We start from the raw sequence: 17,447 nt of genomic DNA, 5'->3' as shown, positions 1-17,447 counted from the left end.
TACCATTATTAATTTTTTAATTGATAAATTATGGCTTAGTTTTGTTTGTCTCAGTGGTAATTCTCACTGAGTGAGTGGCAGTATACAGTCCCTGCTGGGACAGCCCCAGGGCCTCAGCCCATGCAGATTCCCTGGGAGCGGAATACAGACCTGAGCTGTGATAAACAGCTACACAGTGGCACTGAACTAGACTCCTCCATGGGAGCAGATGTTAGGTGAGGGAGTGAAGAATATACCTATGTCTAATTTTTGTGAGGAATAATTTCTAGGGTGGTTAAGATAGAGGCAGTTTCAAAATCCATCAGATGCTTTTCATATAATACACAGAATTTGATAACCTTTGTATTAACAACAAGAGAAACTGTGCTTTTCCAGAAGGGCTTTTGAAATCTGCTTTTTCCTCTCCTGAGGCCTACTAGGAGGCTGTCTAGGAAAGTGAGCCTTTGTTGGCCATGTCATGGTATTTTTATAGTTTCACTCTTAGGGCCTTTCTCATCCAGCTGAGTTTTGCAATCTGCTGAAGCTCAGCCAAGATGAATTACATCTGCCCTCACAGATCACACGTTCAGCCCAGCCAGGCCATCTTCCAGTTCTGTGCACTGCAAGTTGCTTGGTGTATTCTGGGAAACACTCACAGAGAAGACTGAGTCCTAGTTTGCTTTGTCCCTTTGTCCTGTTTCCTGGCATTCAATAAACTGTTGTACCATGCATATTTCTTGTTGAGACAACCCCCATGAGTGATGTTCCAGCCCAGAATACTTCAGGAAGTGCAGTGGTGCTGGACTTCAGAGATGGCTCTGTTGGTGGCTGGGCAGAGACCAGTCAGTCTTGCTTCAAGCTGCCTGATAAGGGACTGTGAAGGAATCTGAGCACTCCAGTTTTGGCGATTTATTGAAGTTCTGTCGGGTCACTGGTAGCCAAAGTAATAAAACCCCATTTAGCATCCATTGGAAGAATTCCAGGGCATAAAGCCTCTCTGCACTCCATTGCTGCCATAGTGGCACCAGCCTTAACAGTACCTTAATGGCTTTTGGAGGCTGTTAAACTGTGCTGTTAATAACCCTGTGAGCAGTGCTGTCGTGATATGCAAGCCCAGAATGAGAGCTTTGAGGATGGCCTCTTGTCTTTGGAGCCTTCTATTTAACATCAGGTGTGTTTGCAAAGCAAACTGAGAGGTTAGCTTCCGTTTATCCAGCAGTGCAAGCACTTAAAGAAGTTTAACACAATGGAAACAGCTAATAATCTCAGGGTTCTTTTTGTTCTGACATAATAAATTACCTTGGGAGTATTGCTAGTTCTTAATTGGAAGGGAAGGAAGAAACCTGGAAGAGGTGAAATTGCAGTGATTGAGCTGTAAATGAGGGTTGTGATGAAATTGCAAAGGAGCTGGCTAAAGCAAGAGTGAATAACTCATTCCTCTTTGGAGAAATAAGCTGGTTAGACTGGAGTCTGATTTTGTTTGTATATGGTATTATTATGATTGATTTGTATGGGTTTTGTATTTTTCACTGGCAGAATGAAAGTTTATGTGTGGGTTTATTGAATGCCATGCTTAAATAATTAATAATAGCAACAAAGTAGAGATGAGCTTATGTCACCAGTTAATTCTCTTGCTGTGCAGACATAGAAGAGGTTTTTTTTTGATCAGACACTTTTATTTTAGTGAAGTCTGACCCTTGCCTTTTTAGAATTCAGGGGAATGAAAAATAACAAATGTAGATGTTTATGTGTTTGAGGTGAAATTTTTTTATTAGGAAATGTTTTTAAAGGGTCAGTGAAAAACAGAACTGAAACTGAGGTTTCATTTCTCTTGCAGGTAGGTCTATGAAAGATAAGCAGACATTTGAATTTGGGTATTTCCTTATGATAACAAATGTTCCAAGGTCATTACCAGCTCAACAGATCTTGCTGACATCAGGTTTCTTCTCACACAGTGTTGTTTTAATCCTTTTTTTTTCTAGGAAAAAGAGAAGAAGTACATGCTGCCTTTGGACAACTTGAAAGTGCGAGATGTGGAAAAGAGCTTCATGTCCAGCAAACACATCTTTGCATTATTTAACACAGAGCAGAGGTAAGAAAATGTGCTATTCTGCAGATACTTCTATCAGATAGTATCTAGCTGAGCATTTTAATAACTCTGAGTGCAGTTCTGCTGTTTCCACCATGTTGAGTACACAAGGTCTTGATATTCTTGATTTATCTGCTGCTTTGCTGTTGCATAACCATGGGATGAGAGGTTGGTGTCCTCCGAGCCACTCGTGGGGTGAAACAGCTCCATGATGAGTCAGCCAGTCCTTCCTTATGGCTGAATAATCATCTCCTGATCCTATTTTTGTTTTATTTGGCAGTCACCTAGGCTAACCAAAACATTCATGACTTCTGTACCTTGTGACCAGATTCAACTGGTGTAAATCACAAAAGCATCATTGCTTTTCACTTTCTCCAGTGGAAAATCTTGCCTGTCACTAATCTTGGGACTCATTTGATTGTTTGTTTGGGTTTAAACACTGCTGAGTGGAGAAAAATTAGATTCCTCTACTTTAATTAATTAATAAAATCTTTGCCTTTTAGTTTTTGCCTCACACTTTTCTTCTCAGACTCTTCTCTGTTTTAAGTGGTGCGGGTGCTCTATGGATGCTACTCCTGATGCACAGCCAGCTCAGTTTCCTTAAATGTTACAAAAGACATAAAAGTGACGTGTAATTTTTATTTTTTTTAACTGAGGAAGAGAGTTGCATTTGTAGCTGTCTATGGGGAATTGCATTTTAGCAGATAAGGGGCAATTTCTGTAAGTTTTTTTTCAGGCAAATGTAGCATGAATAGATATCCTTATTACCCTCTTCTGCTAAATTCCTTCACACCTGATTCTTCCTCACATCACTAAAGCTTGGGATTACCTTCAGATACTCAAGATGATGAGGGCTGGATGTGGCTCTCTGCAGAGGCAGCGGTCTTTGCTCCCAATCTGGCCAGACACAGTGGCCAGAATTTTGGAAGCAAGGAGTGCTCCTCCCTCCTGCAAAGCAAAAGCAAAGCACGGGATTTCTGGGCTGTCAGGTTTCTGCTGACCCCAGGAATGTGAGGCCACAATGTCAGGCTCAGTCTGAAGCAGCCCAGGAAGGCTCTGCCTGGGTCTGCTGCCACCTCAGCCAGCCTGCAAGGTCTGCCAGGAGATGCCCTTTGAAAGCATGTCACACACATACTAGCTGGGAATAACATTTCAAATGCTTGACCACTTGTGTTTCTGGAGCACAGAAAGAAGCTTTGAAAAGCTTTTCATGTTCTTAAAAACAGAAATGATCTTTGGATGCTGGAAAGAAATGTAATTTGATGATTCTTGCTGTAGATGTGTGTGGATCCATCAAGAAAGTAAACTTTGTCCTGGTGGCTTGATAGCAGCTGGACATATTAGGTTACTTCCATGAGAAATTTGTTAATTTAACTCGTTGTTTCTCCTTTGGTTCAACTAATGGCTTTGAATATTGTCATCATCATAAATATTAATCACTGAACTGCTGTGAAAATCAAAGAGAAGCATTTTTATTGGCAAGTTTGGGATTTACTTAGGTGGTATATAGCTGGACATTCACATTTTCCCTTGATCTTCATCCATACTTGACATCAAGGATTTCAAAATCAGATGTCTAAAATGTTTGCCATGTCTGTAATAGCCCTGCCTCTTTGGGCTCTGAGTAGCCCCTGCAGCCTCTGCAAGCTGCTCTAAAAACATCCTTACATCCACATGGGCATGTTAAGACATGACAGCTCAGCAGTAAGACCACAAAATATCTTTGCCTTGGGAGAGGCAGATCATGGAGTCAGTCTTGCAGCTTTAAGGGAGGCAGAAGTTGTTTTTCAAGAAATATTTATTGAATTCTAATTAAAACAGCAGTTTCTGTGTTACTGTAAACCAGCTGAATTTTGATATTTCTAAAAATCTACCTCCTGGCACAAATTGATCAAAACAAGATTAGTATCACTTTCCACTGAATCCTGAATTCATAGATGTGTCAGCAAAAACAAGAATATTGGTTCTAGAGTAGAGTGATCTGGCTGGGGACTGTCCCCTATCCCACATTCTTAAGGAAACTAAGAGAGGGAATTGATAAATATACATTGAAATAAGAATTCTTATTGTTCTTTTACTTTGTGATAATCTGTTGAATCCTGGTTGCTGATCTCTGTGTGAGTATGGCTTGCTTTTCAAAGATTGTGTAAAAAATTAACTTAGTTTCTGGCTTTTTGTTTTTTTGCCTTTTTTTTTTGTTTGTTTGTTTGTTTTGTTGGGGGGTTGTGGAGTGGTTGCTTTTTTAATTAAAAAAACCTTAGCAACTGAGAAAGAAATCAGCTTTCGAAGTCTGCCCACTGAGGGTTCTGGTTATGGAACCATTTTGCTATTTAAGATGCAGATCATTAAAGAACAAAGGCAAAATCATCTGTTCCAGCTTCCATGATAGCACGGAGATTATTCTGTATCTCTTTTTCCCTCCCCTCATAATCTGCAGCATGTTTTTCCTTGACTATGAAATCTTTCCTAATGTTCAATTAAATTATTTTAATTTTCATGCAAAAACCCTTTAGGAGAAGAATTTTAATAAGCTTGTTCTTTTTTTCATTCCCAGCCCCTCACTGCATAGGTATTTGCTCCAGCCATATGTTTCTGATACTGTACATTTCAATAGTTTCCTGGATTATGCACTGCATTTTTTCCATTTATGAAAACCTTTCCAGCTCTGAAATATAGTTACCAGGAAAATACTCATTTCACTGCATAGAAGGAAAAACCATCTTGAGTTAGCTGAGACTGGGGGTTAGATGGAGAAGGAAACTAACAGTATCTGTCATTTTGATTTACTGCAGAAGTCAACAGTTCTCTGACAGGAATCAAATGTGACTTGGTAATGTAGAGTGAATGGAGACTGTGACGATTGATTTCACAGTGAAGATAAATTCTCATGAAATGAACATAATTGTGTGTTTATGAAAAGGCTGTGTTGTGAAATAATTATTTTCATGTTACTTTCTAATTAAATCTTTAAAAAAACAACCAGAAAAAAAGTGAGGGTGGGAAAAGGAAAACTTTGCCTGAAATAGTTACAGTATTAACAGGGAGGTTAGGTTTGTTTTTCTGCAAAGTAAGTCATACATTTAAAGTTTTTGAATGGGCCATCTACTTAATTTATAGGTACTATGGAAGGCCTTTGCAATGGACTCCTCTAGTTTCCTTACCTTTGGAGTACTAAAGTAAACCAAAGTAAATTTGAGTGAGTGCCCTGTGATTCCTGGATCATTTTGGCTGCATCCGTCTGCACGAGCCTGCCTTTAGTAACTGAAGTTGAGCTCTGGGTTCAAGCAGTGTGTGTCGAACCTAAAGCTGTCAAGTGAGTGCTATTCTGTGTTAACCATCTTCTCCACAGGAAACTCGTGGCAAGGCTGGTTTTTTCAGACTGGAAAAAGAGATCAAATGTATTGAGTATTTTAAAATAATTGTGCTATAGGAAAAGAAACAATGCTTGCAGTACTGCTGTAGAGCTTACTGTGAAGTTGTGTAGATGTAGCCACTGACTTTCTAGGCAGAGCTGAGAATGGAGAAGAGAGGATTTTGTCAGCATCTCAGCTCACATTCAGTAGATTAACCTGTCGTGTTCTCATTGCTGAGTGGGTAAGGCTCTTGTTCAGAGCTCAAGAACAAAGAAAACAAATTCTGTCCATCCCAGAAAGTTTACTAGCCTTACAGGATTTAATTCCAAATACTTGATTTATTCTCCATGTATTTCTTCTAAACATTATTCACTTCTTGGTGCTTTTTTTGTTACCAAAGTACTGTAGGCCTGAACAAGAACTGTAGTCTTAAACATGTCTCCCTTAAAGATCTGTGCAAGTCCTGTCTCTCTGTCTCTCCTGAGAAGAGCAAGCAGTTGTTGATCTTGTCCTTTTGATCCACATGGTACTATTTTGACAGATTGTCTGTTGTTCTAAAGTAATCTCTTGCCTTTGCAGTAGCCTAATTACACTTCTTTCCTGATTTACTGGTCAATAAATTGTTGTATTACTGTAATTGTTGTATTACTGCATTACACCTCAATTTATATACTACTTCCCTTTTAATTGAAAAAAGGATGCTGAGTAAAAAAACCTGTCTTCATTTGCTAGAAGCAGAGGAAAAGCTTCTTTCCACCTCTTCTCCAACTCTGGAGAGATGAATTCTCTTTTATAGGAGTAGGAATTCTACTAGGTACAGATTTTGGGGGTTATAAATGGGAGTAGGCTGAAGTGTTTTTTAAGTTGCTGACTTTTCTAGCCTTCTCTACTAATAGTGGGAGTACAACCACCGAGTGAGGAAGAGTTACCTGGTGGAGTCCCTGATCAGCAGCCTTCCTCTGCTCCTCTTCAGACTCACTCCATTCCTTGGAGCCAGAGGAGCAGAACCAATGTGGCAAATTCTGCCTTCCTTGCAGAGGAAGAGGCCACCAGTTCTCTTGTCTTTTCCTTTCCTGCCCAACCAGTGATGCTTTGAGAAGGCTGACCTAGAACAGAGGCTAGAGAGAGTTAAAGAATAAAGTAGGGATTTATTAGGAGGCCTCAATGGATCCACCTCGGGCAGCGCAAGAGCCCAGCCAGGGATACACTGCAGGTGAACCCAAAATGGTCACAAAATGCACGACCGCTCACAGGGCCTCTCACTTTTATAAGTTCTGCTCCATTTGCATATTGGAGTTCATTGTCCAATTCCAGCTTTAGCCCATGCAGTCCCATCCTTCTTGTTTTTCTCTCTTCAGCCCACGGTGTTTGTGCTCTTGGGCTGAGATCTGGATCATTTGTCCTTGGTCCCCAGCTGGAGCAGGAATTGTTTTGTCTCCCTGCTCTGTGCAGAGAGCTCACCATCCCCTGATATGAAACCCAGACCCACACACTAAAGCAGCACAGAATCTGAAAAACAGAAAAGCTGAAACCTGAGGCATCACCATGACCCAGATGAAGCTCAGTAATGGTGTTGCTTTCCTCACCTCTGAGGTTCTGTGTGATAGAGGGGTGTGAGGAGCAGTGCAAAGCACAGAACTGTTCCTTTTGCTTTCACAAGAGTGGGTTCCTGAGAGCAAAATGCCCCTCAGTAATCATGAAGCAGTGGGACAGAATCTGCCATCCCTGCTCCACAGCTGCCTGTCTGTAAAAACAACTCTTTAATCTGACAGACAGATGAATGTCCAGAGGAGAGCGAGCAAAAGGCCATTTTGAAGGCATACAATAGGACTGAAAATAGAACTGCCAGATGAGGAATTGTAGCTACTGACTCCTGAGTACACTCTGTGTGTCAGGAATCATATTGCACAGGGAGCTGTGGTGTCTGGTAGGACCCAGGAAATGACACTGTGTCTGCTCAGTGAGAGGTATCACTGCCTGCTTTGGATAGATGTTGTTGGCTGTGGGTTGCTCTAGAAGGGAATGGAGCACAAGTTGTTTCTGGGACTCCAAATGTACTAGAGCTGTAAGTACTGAATTTCTGGCCATGGGCAGCAACTGGTTAACTGCTATCCATACATAAGGGAAACTGGGCAAGAGCCAAAATAAAGGGAACTAGTGAAAGGAGACCGGGTCAGAGGAGGTGTTGGATAGAAGCCAGGCTAAAGGAGAAAGCCTAAAATGAGATGTATGTTTAGTTACTGTTTTTGAATTACTCAGAAAGCTAAGCCCCAGGAAGAGCTGGACTGTAAGCTATTCAGAGCCCTCTCTGTTTGAAATGGAAGAGAGAGAATCTGTTTAATTAAAAAGCCCTACAAATTTAATCCAGAAAAAAAGCTGCTAACATTTCTAAACTAACTCCTAAAATGCTGGAGAGTACAATATTTAAGAACAGGAAAAATATACAAACCCAAGGAATAGCTAGCCTTTATTGCCAGCAGCTTTCCCTTATTAAAAAGAAAAAAAAAAAGAAAAAGAAAAAGATTGGGTTTTTTTCCTGGAATATATTCTGCTTTGTCATTATTGACAAGTATTTTTTACATGACAAATAAGAGAGAGTATGGTGCAGGTATTGACAGCTGGGGGCAGCTTTTGTGTCTGTGTGGCCCCAAGGCAGATTCCAGGCCAGGCTTCCATCCCTCACCACCAAAGGCATGAAACCTTCTCCTCCAGGGACTGCTGGAATATTTTAGTGGCAGTCACTGTTACTACTGTGGATTTTGGCCTGTGTGGTGTTAGTTTTGGCTGTATTTCTGTTCTGGGTTACATATAGGACTCAAGATACTTCATAGCCAAGGCTGGCCTATGTACTGAGCAGCACATCTTCTGTTCATTTGCACCTGAAAGTTGGGGGGTTTCTGTGTGTTTTGGGTGTGTGTACTTGAAAAGATTCATTTGCTTTTGGGAGAGCACTCACATGACAGATGGCAAAATCCTTAAGTGTTATTATTTCATGACATTGTGTTAGAGATTGTCTCCTTGGCTTTTCTGGATATTAAGAAAAAAAGAGTCTTCAGAGTCATGTGTAATTAATTTTAATTAGCATTCACACTGGAGTGATCTGAAATGGTACGCCTTGATAGAAAATGTTAGTCATTGCTGTTAACTCAGAGCAGATGGCCATTTTTGTTTCTTCAAAATATATGATTTGTAGAGCTTCTGGTGGAGCTTCCCTGTTTGGAAAAAAAAAGAAAAAAAGTGCATATGCTCAAACCAGCCATTGTGCAATTACAGGTGTCCAAAATCACAGACTAAGACTAAATTTGAATAAGCAGAGGGAGCACAGTGGAGTTGCAGGTTAAATAGATGGAAAACTTACAAGTTCATCCAAGATTACCTTTCCCAGTAGCTGGAGTGTCTGGATTCTGTTATTTTCTCCCCTTTTCATTTTAGGTGACTATTCATTAAACCCATATTCTGTATGTTTTCAATTTCAATCAAGTGAGAAATGCCTAAGAATTCAATCTTGTGTGTTTTTCATGGAATAAAATGGGACCAATTTGCATATAGTTCTAGATTTCTAATGTTCAATTCTGATTCCATCCTAATAGAGACGAGATGTTTACAAAAAATCACTTTGAAATCCCTGTAAAAGAAGATATTCCTTTATCTTTCAGCCTATGAGTGGCTTCCTTTGTGTCAATGTGACTGCTGAAGCTAAATATGGGTTAAGCTAAATAGGAGTTTGTGTTCTTTGGAGGATTAAAGTAGTTCATAGGTCCAATTCCGAAAAAATGTCACTGCTATTCTTGCTGTGTAATGGTTGTACTGTCTCCTCCCACATTGGTAAGAATAAATGCATTTTTAATTAATTTGGTTTGTATTTTCTCTCTATGAAAAGAAATTTTATGCACATCCATTACAACTTTGGCTAGTGAAATCCAGATCCAACTCAACCTAAAAGCTCTCCATGCGCATGGTTATATGTGAATATGCATTAACATATATTCACACATGTTAACTGGGCTTGTAATGTGCCTGCAGTGGTTGCCCTTCAAAATTTTCTAGGCTCGCTTGAGATTAAATATTTAACCTTATCTCAGTATTAAGAAATTGCAAGAGGTACAGTCCCTCTTGATGTGCAGCAGTGGAGGTGCTCAGCACGTTCTGATGTGCAGCCACCATGGAGGGAACCCACTGGTGTTGCAAGGGCTGTTCTTTCTGGGTGATTTTCAGGTGTGTTATTCACTCCCTGCCCCTGGACTGCAGAGATTTGGTTCATAGGCAGTGCTGACAGCCCAGGCTTCAGGGTGGGTGGGAGGGAAATCTCAGTAACTCACAGCTGGGTCAGTCTTCAAACTTATCTGGCATTTCCCATTTTCCTCTTGGGCACTTGCAAATACCTTAATCCAGTCCTGTTAGGATTCTTTCATGATGGGAGGAGTTCAGGAAACACCTATGGACATCTCTGTAATAGGCCCTGAAATATACAGGGAAAGGAATCAAGAAATCAAGGTAAAAATAAAGTGGAGAAGTTGTAGGGTAAGCAAAGTCACAGCTGGGTGGCTGCTGGACCTTGAGGTGATAGGCCTGGCCTAGAGAAGGCATGTCCTGAGTGTGGAACCTTCCAGAACTAGAAATGATGCTTTTAGTCCAATTGTCTGTTCATCCTCATGAGCAATTATGTTGTATTTTTAGTGGAAATGCAGTTCCAAGTTGAGGTTTATTTATCTAGAGTACAATAAAATCTGCAGATAACAAATGGTAGCCTTTTGCATTTTTCACTCTGGGGAGAAAAAGGCAGTGTTACCAGTATTATGTTGATTTCCACATATGCCACTATAGTTATGTTTTCATGAACTACGCATGATATTTAAATTACATGATGAGACTCCAGGAGGAAGTGGAGTAGGTAGATGTGGTAGATGCATACAGCTTTGCAGTTTCCTCAGTTATGTGTTCACATTTAGGAGATGTTAAATGTTCAAGGGAAATACTACTTGCCGATGGTACTTCTGGGCACATTCCCATTTTCTGTATCTGTCTTGTTTCTGCAGTCCCTTAGATTTACAGATGCCTGAACATCAGCAGGAGTGGTATTGTTGAGAATTCATCTTTTCTGGCATCCTTTGTTCTGTCATAGTCTTTGATGTCCAACATCCCATTTAGCTGCTCTAGAGATGAGGGTGAGAACATGACTTCACCGTATTCCATATGGAGAACGTAGGTGAGGCTTGAGTAGTAACTGGTGCTGTGCTGATGTCTTCAGCAATTTTAAGAAGTGGAAGAGAGAAGAAAACAGAAAATCTGAATTGTTTTCAAGAACGTTTTTACAGCTTTCCATGAGACGCCCGTGGATTCCTAATGAGTAAAACATGTTAATGTGTTTTTGTAAGATTCCACTGGTAACAGGAAAAGGACACACTCTTTTCAGAAGTTACTGAAAGAAGTTACTTTGGCTTTTTTTTCCTTTGGAAAGTTCATATGCTTGTAAGCCTTTCTGGGAGAAAGACAGCCAGGGGCAGTCTAACAGCAAGGAATCCAGCTGGGGAGACAAGCATCCCCTCACCTGCCCTGCTGGGAGATTCCTGGGAGCACTCAGGGTGTGCATCCTTCAGTCCCTCACACGTGCTGTGTCTTTGGCAGTGGTGGTGGAATAGAACGAGCTGCACAAAAAAGAGCTCTCAGATCTTACAGGGAGAAAGAAGGGCCTGGGAGATGTGGGGACATCAGCTGCTGGTCATGAGGTGTCCCTAGCCCCAGAAGTCCTGACACAGAGACAGAATGCAGGACTGTCAGCTCCCACGAGTTCAGAGTGCCTGGCTGAAATTCCTGCTCACACAGCCACGCTGCTTGGAGCAAGCCACAAAATGCCAAAAAGTGTAATATATAACATGACAGGCCTGAAAAAATGTTTTCACAAGCTGGTGTCATGTTGTTTTGCTCTTGCAGATAAGTGTTTTTGGAACTTCCCTATCACTATGTTTTACAGCCTTTATTTGCTCTATTGTTATTTTTAGTCTTCTTTGCTGAAAGTACCCTTTTACCATTTCAGCTTCCTAGTTCTTCAAAGTTATAGCTGCTTCGTTATCTTAGCCAGAAAAGCTTATCTCAGTAAAAGTTTCTCCTAACAATAAATTAAAGTATTTTTCTCCTCTGGCAATTTCATTATGCTTCTTTTTTTTTTTTCTTTTTTTTTTTCCCTTGACCTTTTTGTTTTGTTCAGTAAATGCTGACTTGGAGTTCCACAATATTGCAAATTGAATAAAATTCAGGTGTTTGCACAGTTTAAGGTAACAGCATCTGATAAGATCATCCAGGCTATTATTTGCTTTAAGAGAGGATTAGTACTTTTGGAGTCAGGGAAGAAAAAGGATTAATTTTAAATTTCTCCATCAATAAAAGAATCCACAGAGCTTTCAGTTATTCATCCTGCCAGTGGCTTTTGCTAAACGGTATGATCCGTTAGTGCCTGTTTGTGACCTTTGGGGCTGGTTTCTGTGGCAAGGAAATGCCCTGGTGGCACCTCCAGTCTGGGTTTTTGAAGGGAATAGTGCAAGCCTGATGCTCAGATTTAGCCTTTGAATTTGGTAAGAATTGAATCAATGTAAGCAAATAATTCTGAGTATGTCCTTTATTCTTTGCAGTTTTGAATTCAACCTATGAGCCTGCTAAAAAATAGCTGATTTTGCTCTCTTCAGAGTGAGTGTGCTCTGGTTGCTGTGCTGTGGTTTCATAGGTGATAATTTAATGATATGTTGTCATGGCTGCTTCATGCTCAGGTTCGATTCCACCTCTTTTACATTTTTAACCTGTTTCCTGAGACTGCCCCTAAAAAGCAAGGCTGTGAGGTGCCTGGTGACGTTGATGGTTAAGAGAGAATCATTTTTGTGAGTGGGAATTACATCAAGTCAGTTGTGTTCCAGCAGTGTGGCAGTGAAATCCCACAAGTCCCTGAATGCTAAAGAAATTTGTCTAGGCAGTGACAATAATATCTTTATTTCCTTGTTCTACAGTGAATTCAGGGTTTTTTCCCTCTCAGAATATGTGGGAGAAATGACCTCTGTAGTTGCACAATGAAACCAAAGAGCCCCTTGTCACTGAGAATGAAGCAATCTCCATCAACCCCTGTCCTCCACAGCTTGCAAATGGGAAGAAAACAGTCTGGTTGGGATGGAAGATTGATCCTTGTGCAACTGTTAGGATCTAGCAAAATGTGCTTTCCTAACCCTTTTCAGCTAAGCTCGTGGCCTTTCCTAAAAAGACTTGGCTGACAAAGTTACAGTGATCTGGTCTGTGTATAGAATTGGAATTCAGAAACTAATGGCTAAACCGTAAGGGGAAAATCTGTTCTGTGTATTGAAGAATTTACAAGTACCACTTTCCTACAGATGTATTTTCTCTTTTCTTCCATTAAGTGATTCCCTGTATTTATCTCATTATGTGAACTACCTGTAAGAGGTTTTATTTACACATGTCCCAGTTTTCTTACTATGATGAGAGACATCTGAGGTTTGTTTTGTTTGTTTAAAAATATCTTGATTATCATTGCTGGTTTCCTCCTCTTTTACTGATGATGTCTAAAACCTGGGTATAAACTGGACTGAAAGGACTTCACACGGGAAGAAGTTGCATCAGTAATGATTTTGGTATTTATTGGTTACAGCAGCAATCTGTCACAAGCTGTGCTGTTGTGGGCATGTCTTATGTGTTTGTCCTCTTCATCACAACACCCTTTTTTTCCCTAAAAGTGCTCTGTTTTAGCAAAAGCAGGAAAATTGATTTTAAGTAGTTTCATGGTGCTTTTAGCTGATTATTATTTCCAGAGCTGTGCTGTAGCATTCTAAGACATTTTTAAGTACTCCATGTAATTATTAAACAAGCACCTGTCCCATAAAGTCTGTTGTGCACAACAATTACCAAGTAATTCCTGATCCCAAATGATTTTTAATTTTAAATGCTGTGTGCATGATAGAGAGCAGTAAAATGCTAGTTTTACAATGTGGTGCTCTTTGTTCTAGGAATGTTTACAAGGATTACCGTTTCCTTGAGCTAGCCTGTGACTCCCAAGAGGAGGTGGATAGCTGGAAGGCATCTCTGCTACGAGCCGGTGTCTATCCTGATAAATCCTCAGTAAGTTAAAGCTCACTGGTTTGCCAGTAGCTGCTCTGTTTGAGTCAAAAAAACCAACTGTATCATCTGGGAAAACACAGTGTCTGATGCAGATATCTCAACAAGGAGCAGCCTTTTCATTGTACTGTGGTAATTCTAAAATATTCCTAATGAAATATTTTAAGACCAATTTGTGCGTCAAACCTCAATGTAAAAAACCCAACCAACCACAAACCAAAGCTTCCAACGTGTTTTTCATTGCATCTGTGTAGTAAATGCATTGAGCAATTTGGGGTTTTCTGAGCTTCATTGTTTCTATTAATGTTTTCTAAGGTAAAGATGTGCTTTGAAGAGTTTATTCCCTCGAGCTCTGGATTACAGAACTGACAGAAGCATTCCAGGCAATCATGTATATTTATTTTACTTATTCATTGCATCATTTTTTGTGTATGAAACACATGATAAACCTTTCCAAAGGCAATTTTACTCAGCTAATCATCATGTGGAGCAAATTGAACAGGATACAATGAAAAAGCCTCTATTCATTTACTAGAAATGACAGAAAGTTGGGAAACAGAATATGTCCAGCTACTATTTAATATTTTTTGGACATGGATATCTTGGTATTTTACTTCGAGTGAAGGTTTGAGATGTATCCAAAGAGAAGGCTGACTAGCAAAAATACCTGGCATTTGAGCCTTTAAAGTTTCTGTAATGCACAGTTCACCTTTCTGCAGTGAGTGCTGGATGCCTTTGGCAGAAGATCTACTCTGAGAAATGATGCTTTGATTCTGATGAATTTGCTTTTCTTCCTGATTGTTTTCCATGGGAAGGCCAGGTTCCTTGAGTGCAGGGTCTTGTGCTGTCTTCTCTCTTCATCTTTTTCTTCCCTTGGTTATGATGCCTGCATGGCTTCCAGTGCCATTCTGTCTGTGTCTCCTCCAGGAGCTCATGCAAACAAGCTCAGCTTCTTCTCTTCATACAAAGTTTCGAGACTGCCATAAAAAGATAAATAAGAAAATCTTATACTAGTGGATTCTCCAGTTATTATAGAAATACTCAGTGATTATTGTAACGATGATGGTTTTTTTAGAGAGTAGTGCAAATATGCATTTAGCAGGACACCTACCAGGTATCTGAGGCTTTACCTTTTAAAAGTTAAGTCTTTGTGTTGGTGACTTTTCCGTACGTTGCCTGTTCCAGTAGATCTGTTCCTAAAATAGCTCCTAAGAATATCAGAAGCCATATAACAAGGATTTGTTATGAGAGGTTCCCTAATTAATTACTTGGACCAATATTCTGTGTTGCTTTGATTTTTTTCTTGCTTAGCTTTTAATGATGATTTCACAAAAGACTCTTGCTGCCTCTGGTTTAATCTTGTGTTCTGTGATGGTTTTATCATTTTGGTATATCTGGTACTTTATCATTAAACAAGACAGACCAGTTGGATTTCTAAACTTTTCTTCTGTCTTCCTGTCTCTCCCTTCTCCCTAAAAATACTTGGTATTCAAAATATGTTTACAAAGAATTCTTGGTTTTGTTTAAAGTTGACCTGTCAAAGGAGTCTTAGATGCAAGATGAGAGACTTCCTTGAAAGAAGTAGAAGGGAGTGAAAATACAGTTCTCCTTTGAGCTGGAATTATCTTTACATTATAAAAGAGTAAATATTATTGTTCCAAATGCTGTAGTTTGAAATTTGCCCAGTAGTTTATCAAACTGTTCAGCAAAGACGCTCTGTGCTACTCCAGGCCTCCAAAACTTTATTCCTAAAGGAGGTTCAAATATGGACTGTGAGTCTGCTGTTCAGAGTTTTGAATTTTGCAAAGCAAAATCTCCAAGGCCCAAGGTACCTTAGAAGATCCACTGAATCCTAAATAAAAATGAGCAGCATTTCATGAAAATCCTGTGCATGCTTCTCAGTTTCACACTTTCCTCTGACAATATAAAATTGTTTTAGAGATACATCCCCCAGTCTTTTATTCTCTTTCGAAGATTCAGAGACCATGTTTTTTAGTAGGAAATTGCTGCCAGGAAATTGCAGCAACCTGAATTTACTTCAGTGCTTCCCTCAGCTTCATGATCCCAGAGTTAAAAAGGGAAAGGGGTGCCTAAACCCCTTCCCAGAGTAAACTTCCCTCTCTCTTTTACCTGTGAGGCACAGCTGGGAACTCTGAGTATCCAGGGCTTTGGCACCAGAAGCAGAAGAATTGCTGCTTAGAAATGAAAACTAAAGGAAAAGTAGGAATCTGGCACTGATTAAAGAGCTGTGTTCTGAATTCTCACCAAGGTCAAATCTCTCCACTTCTTATTCATTTTTCTGTTGATTTTTTTTAGTAGTGCTACATACAATTATTTGGTTACAGTGGTAATGGGGCTCAGTACTTGCTGCCACTAACATGGAGTCTCTGCTGCTCATTTAATCCTGCAAGCTAAAGTCCAAGGTTCTAGATTTATAATCTTTCTTTTTGCCTAAGCAAATCTCATTAATATTTTAAAGGCCATCTATCATCCCCTTCCTCCATTTCCTTGCTTCATTTTGCTTGTTTTCCCTGTCCCTCTGTCCATGGGGATGCATAGTGACTCTGTTCCCATATTCACTGTCCCATGAATTACCTCTGATCAGCCCTCAGCATTGCTCTGAATGCTTTGCAGTTTCCAAGTCCCCTCCTTCCCAATCCATTTGCCTTTGTGAGGCCGTGGGCTTTGACAGCCACCCAGATAGCAATGAATCAGTGTTTTTATTTTTCCAACCCATATGCAAGTCAGCTTGCTTGATATAAATCATCCTGTGGCCAATTCACTTTGAAATGGGATATCCATTTACCAGCTGACTTTGCTGCTGGCTTTCTGGACCGATGCATCCAAAACCCTTCTTTTTTTGTTAAAAAATGACTACAACGTTGTGACTAACCTTTCCAGACTGTATTTCTCAACTGGTGTAGGCTGGTGTTTATTTTGGCTGGCTTCCCACTGTATAATATACACTGTTCATGCCAGCTCATGGCAAAACTCACAATTAAACCAAAATAATAGCCCAGATGTTTGTCGTAACTTGCTCTGCACACTTTACCTTGTTAGCACCGCCCATTTCTTCTCCCCCCATGCCCCCCTGTCATGCCATCTCCTTCTTATTTTTATTACTAATCTAAAAATTCAATATTTGCCTTTTAAAATGCTTTGAATCTTGAAACTTTCCATTAGGTGGCAAGTTGTAGGGAATGGCTGTCGTGGAAGGCTCAGCCGAGCTGGTTGCTCTGCGTACTGGAAGTTCAGTGTTACCAACACATGAAAATCCCTCTGGCTGCCATCCCATCCCATCCCATCCCATCCCACCCCATCCCAAGATCACTTCAGGCCTCATTTTCTTCTTCCTTGCATTTGTATCCAGCGACTTCCCAGGAGCTGCTCCTGGTTTGCACCGGGTGGGAATGTTTGTGCAGTGAGGAAAACAGCTCTGCTGAACATTTAAGTCCTTTGTGAATGTCCTGTGCTCCCCTGGAAGCTGTCTGACTGCAGGATTCTGTGAATGTTCCCTGAGTCAGTTCCTCATTTGGTTTGAGCCATTTCCAGAACTGTACAAGTTAGGCTGAATGCATGTAAAATAAATATAACTAATATTTCTTTTTTCCCCCTCTTTCTTCCGTGCTGCATCCTGCAAAGGGGAGCAACAAAGTAAGTTGTTTGTCCTTTTACAAAATCCTTTTGTATCCTGTCTGAAGGGCTTTGTAATGAAAATTAGTTTGTCTTTCAGTTCACACAGCTATTGCCTGCATGCTCTTAACAGCAAAACGTGATTAAAAATGTGGGTGCAAAAGTGTCTTCAAGAAAAACTATAACTGGCTCTTTGTTTTAATTTTGGGGAAAGAGTGTTAAGTGTTGCTGAGCTGTTTTTAAGGAGGTTCAGTAAGAATGCTTCTATAAAAGTATTGGGCCCA

At 40.2% G+C, this 17,447-nt stretch overlaps 1 protein-coding gene across 7 annotated transcripts in view; it reads left to right on the top strand.

Moving 5' to 3' along the window:
• Positions 1-17,447, top strand: part of DNM3 (dynamin 3) — a 172,457-nt gene that overhangs the window by 102,060 nt on the left and 52,950 nt on the right. For 5 of the 7 annotated variants that reach the window (XM_038143971.1, XM_038143970.1, XM_038143967.1 and 2 more), the window contains 3 exons: positions 1,962-2,071; positions 13,422-13,533; positions 17,173-17,184. In XM_038143971.1, the coding sequence (XP_037999899.1) occupies positions 1,962-2,071; positions 13,422-13,533; positions 17,173-17,184 (234 nt within the window). The remainder of the gene's footprint in view (positions 1-1,961; positions 2,072-13,421; positions 13,534-17,172; positions 17,185-17,447) is intronic. The other 2 variants (XM_038143972.1, XM_038143969.1) reach the window with 1 other exon arrangement.

The sequence above is a fragment of the Motacilla alba genome, chromosome 8, assembly GCF_015832195.1.
Source record: "Motacilla alba alba isolate MOTALB_02 chromosome 8, Motacilla_alba_V1.0_pri, whole genome shotgun sequence".
In the NCBI taxonomy this organism is placed as follows: Eukaryota; Metazoa; Chordata; class Aves; order Passeriformes; family Motacillidae; genus Motacilla; species Motacilla alba.
This window is presented reverse-complemented; position numbering and strand designations above follow the sequence as displayed.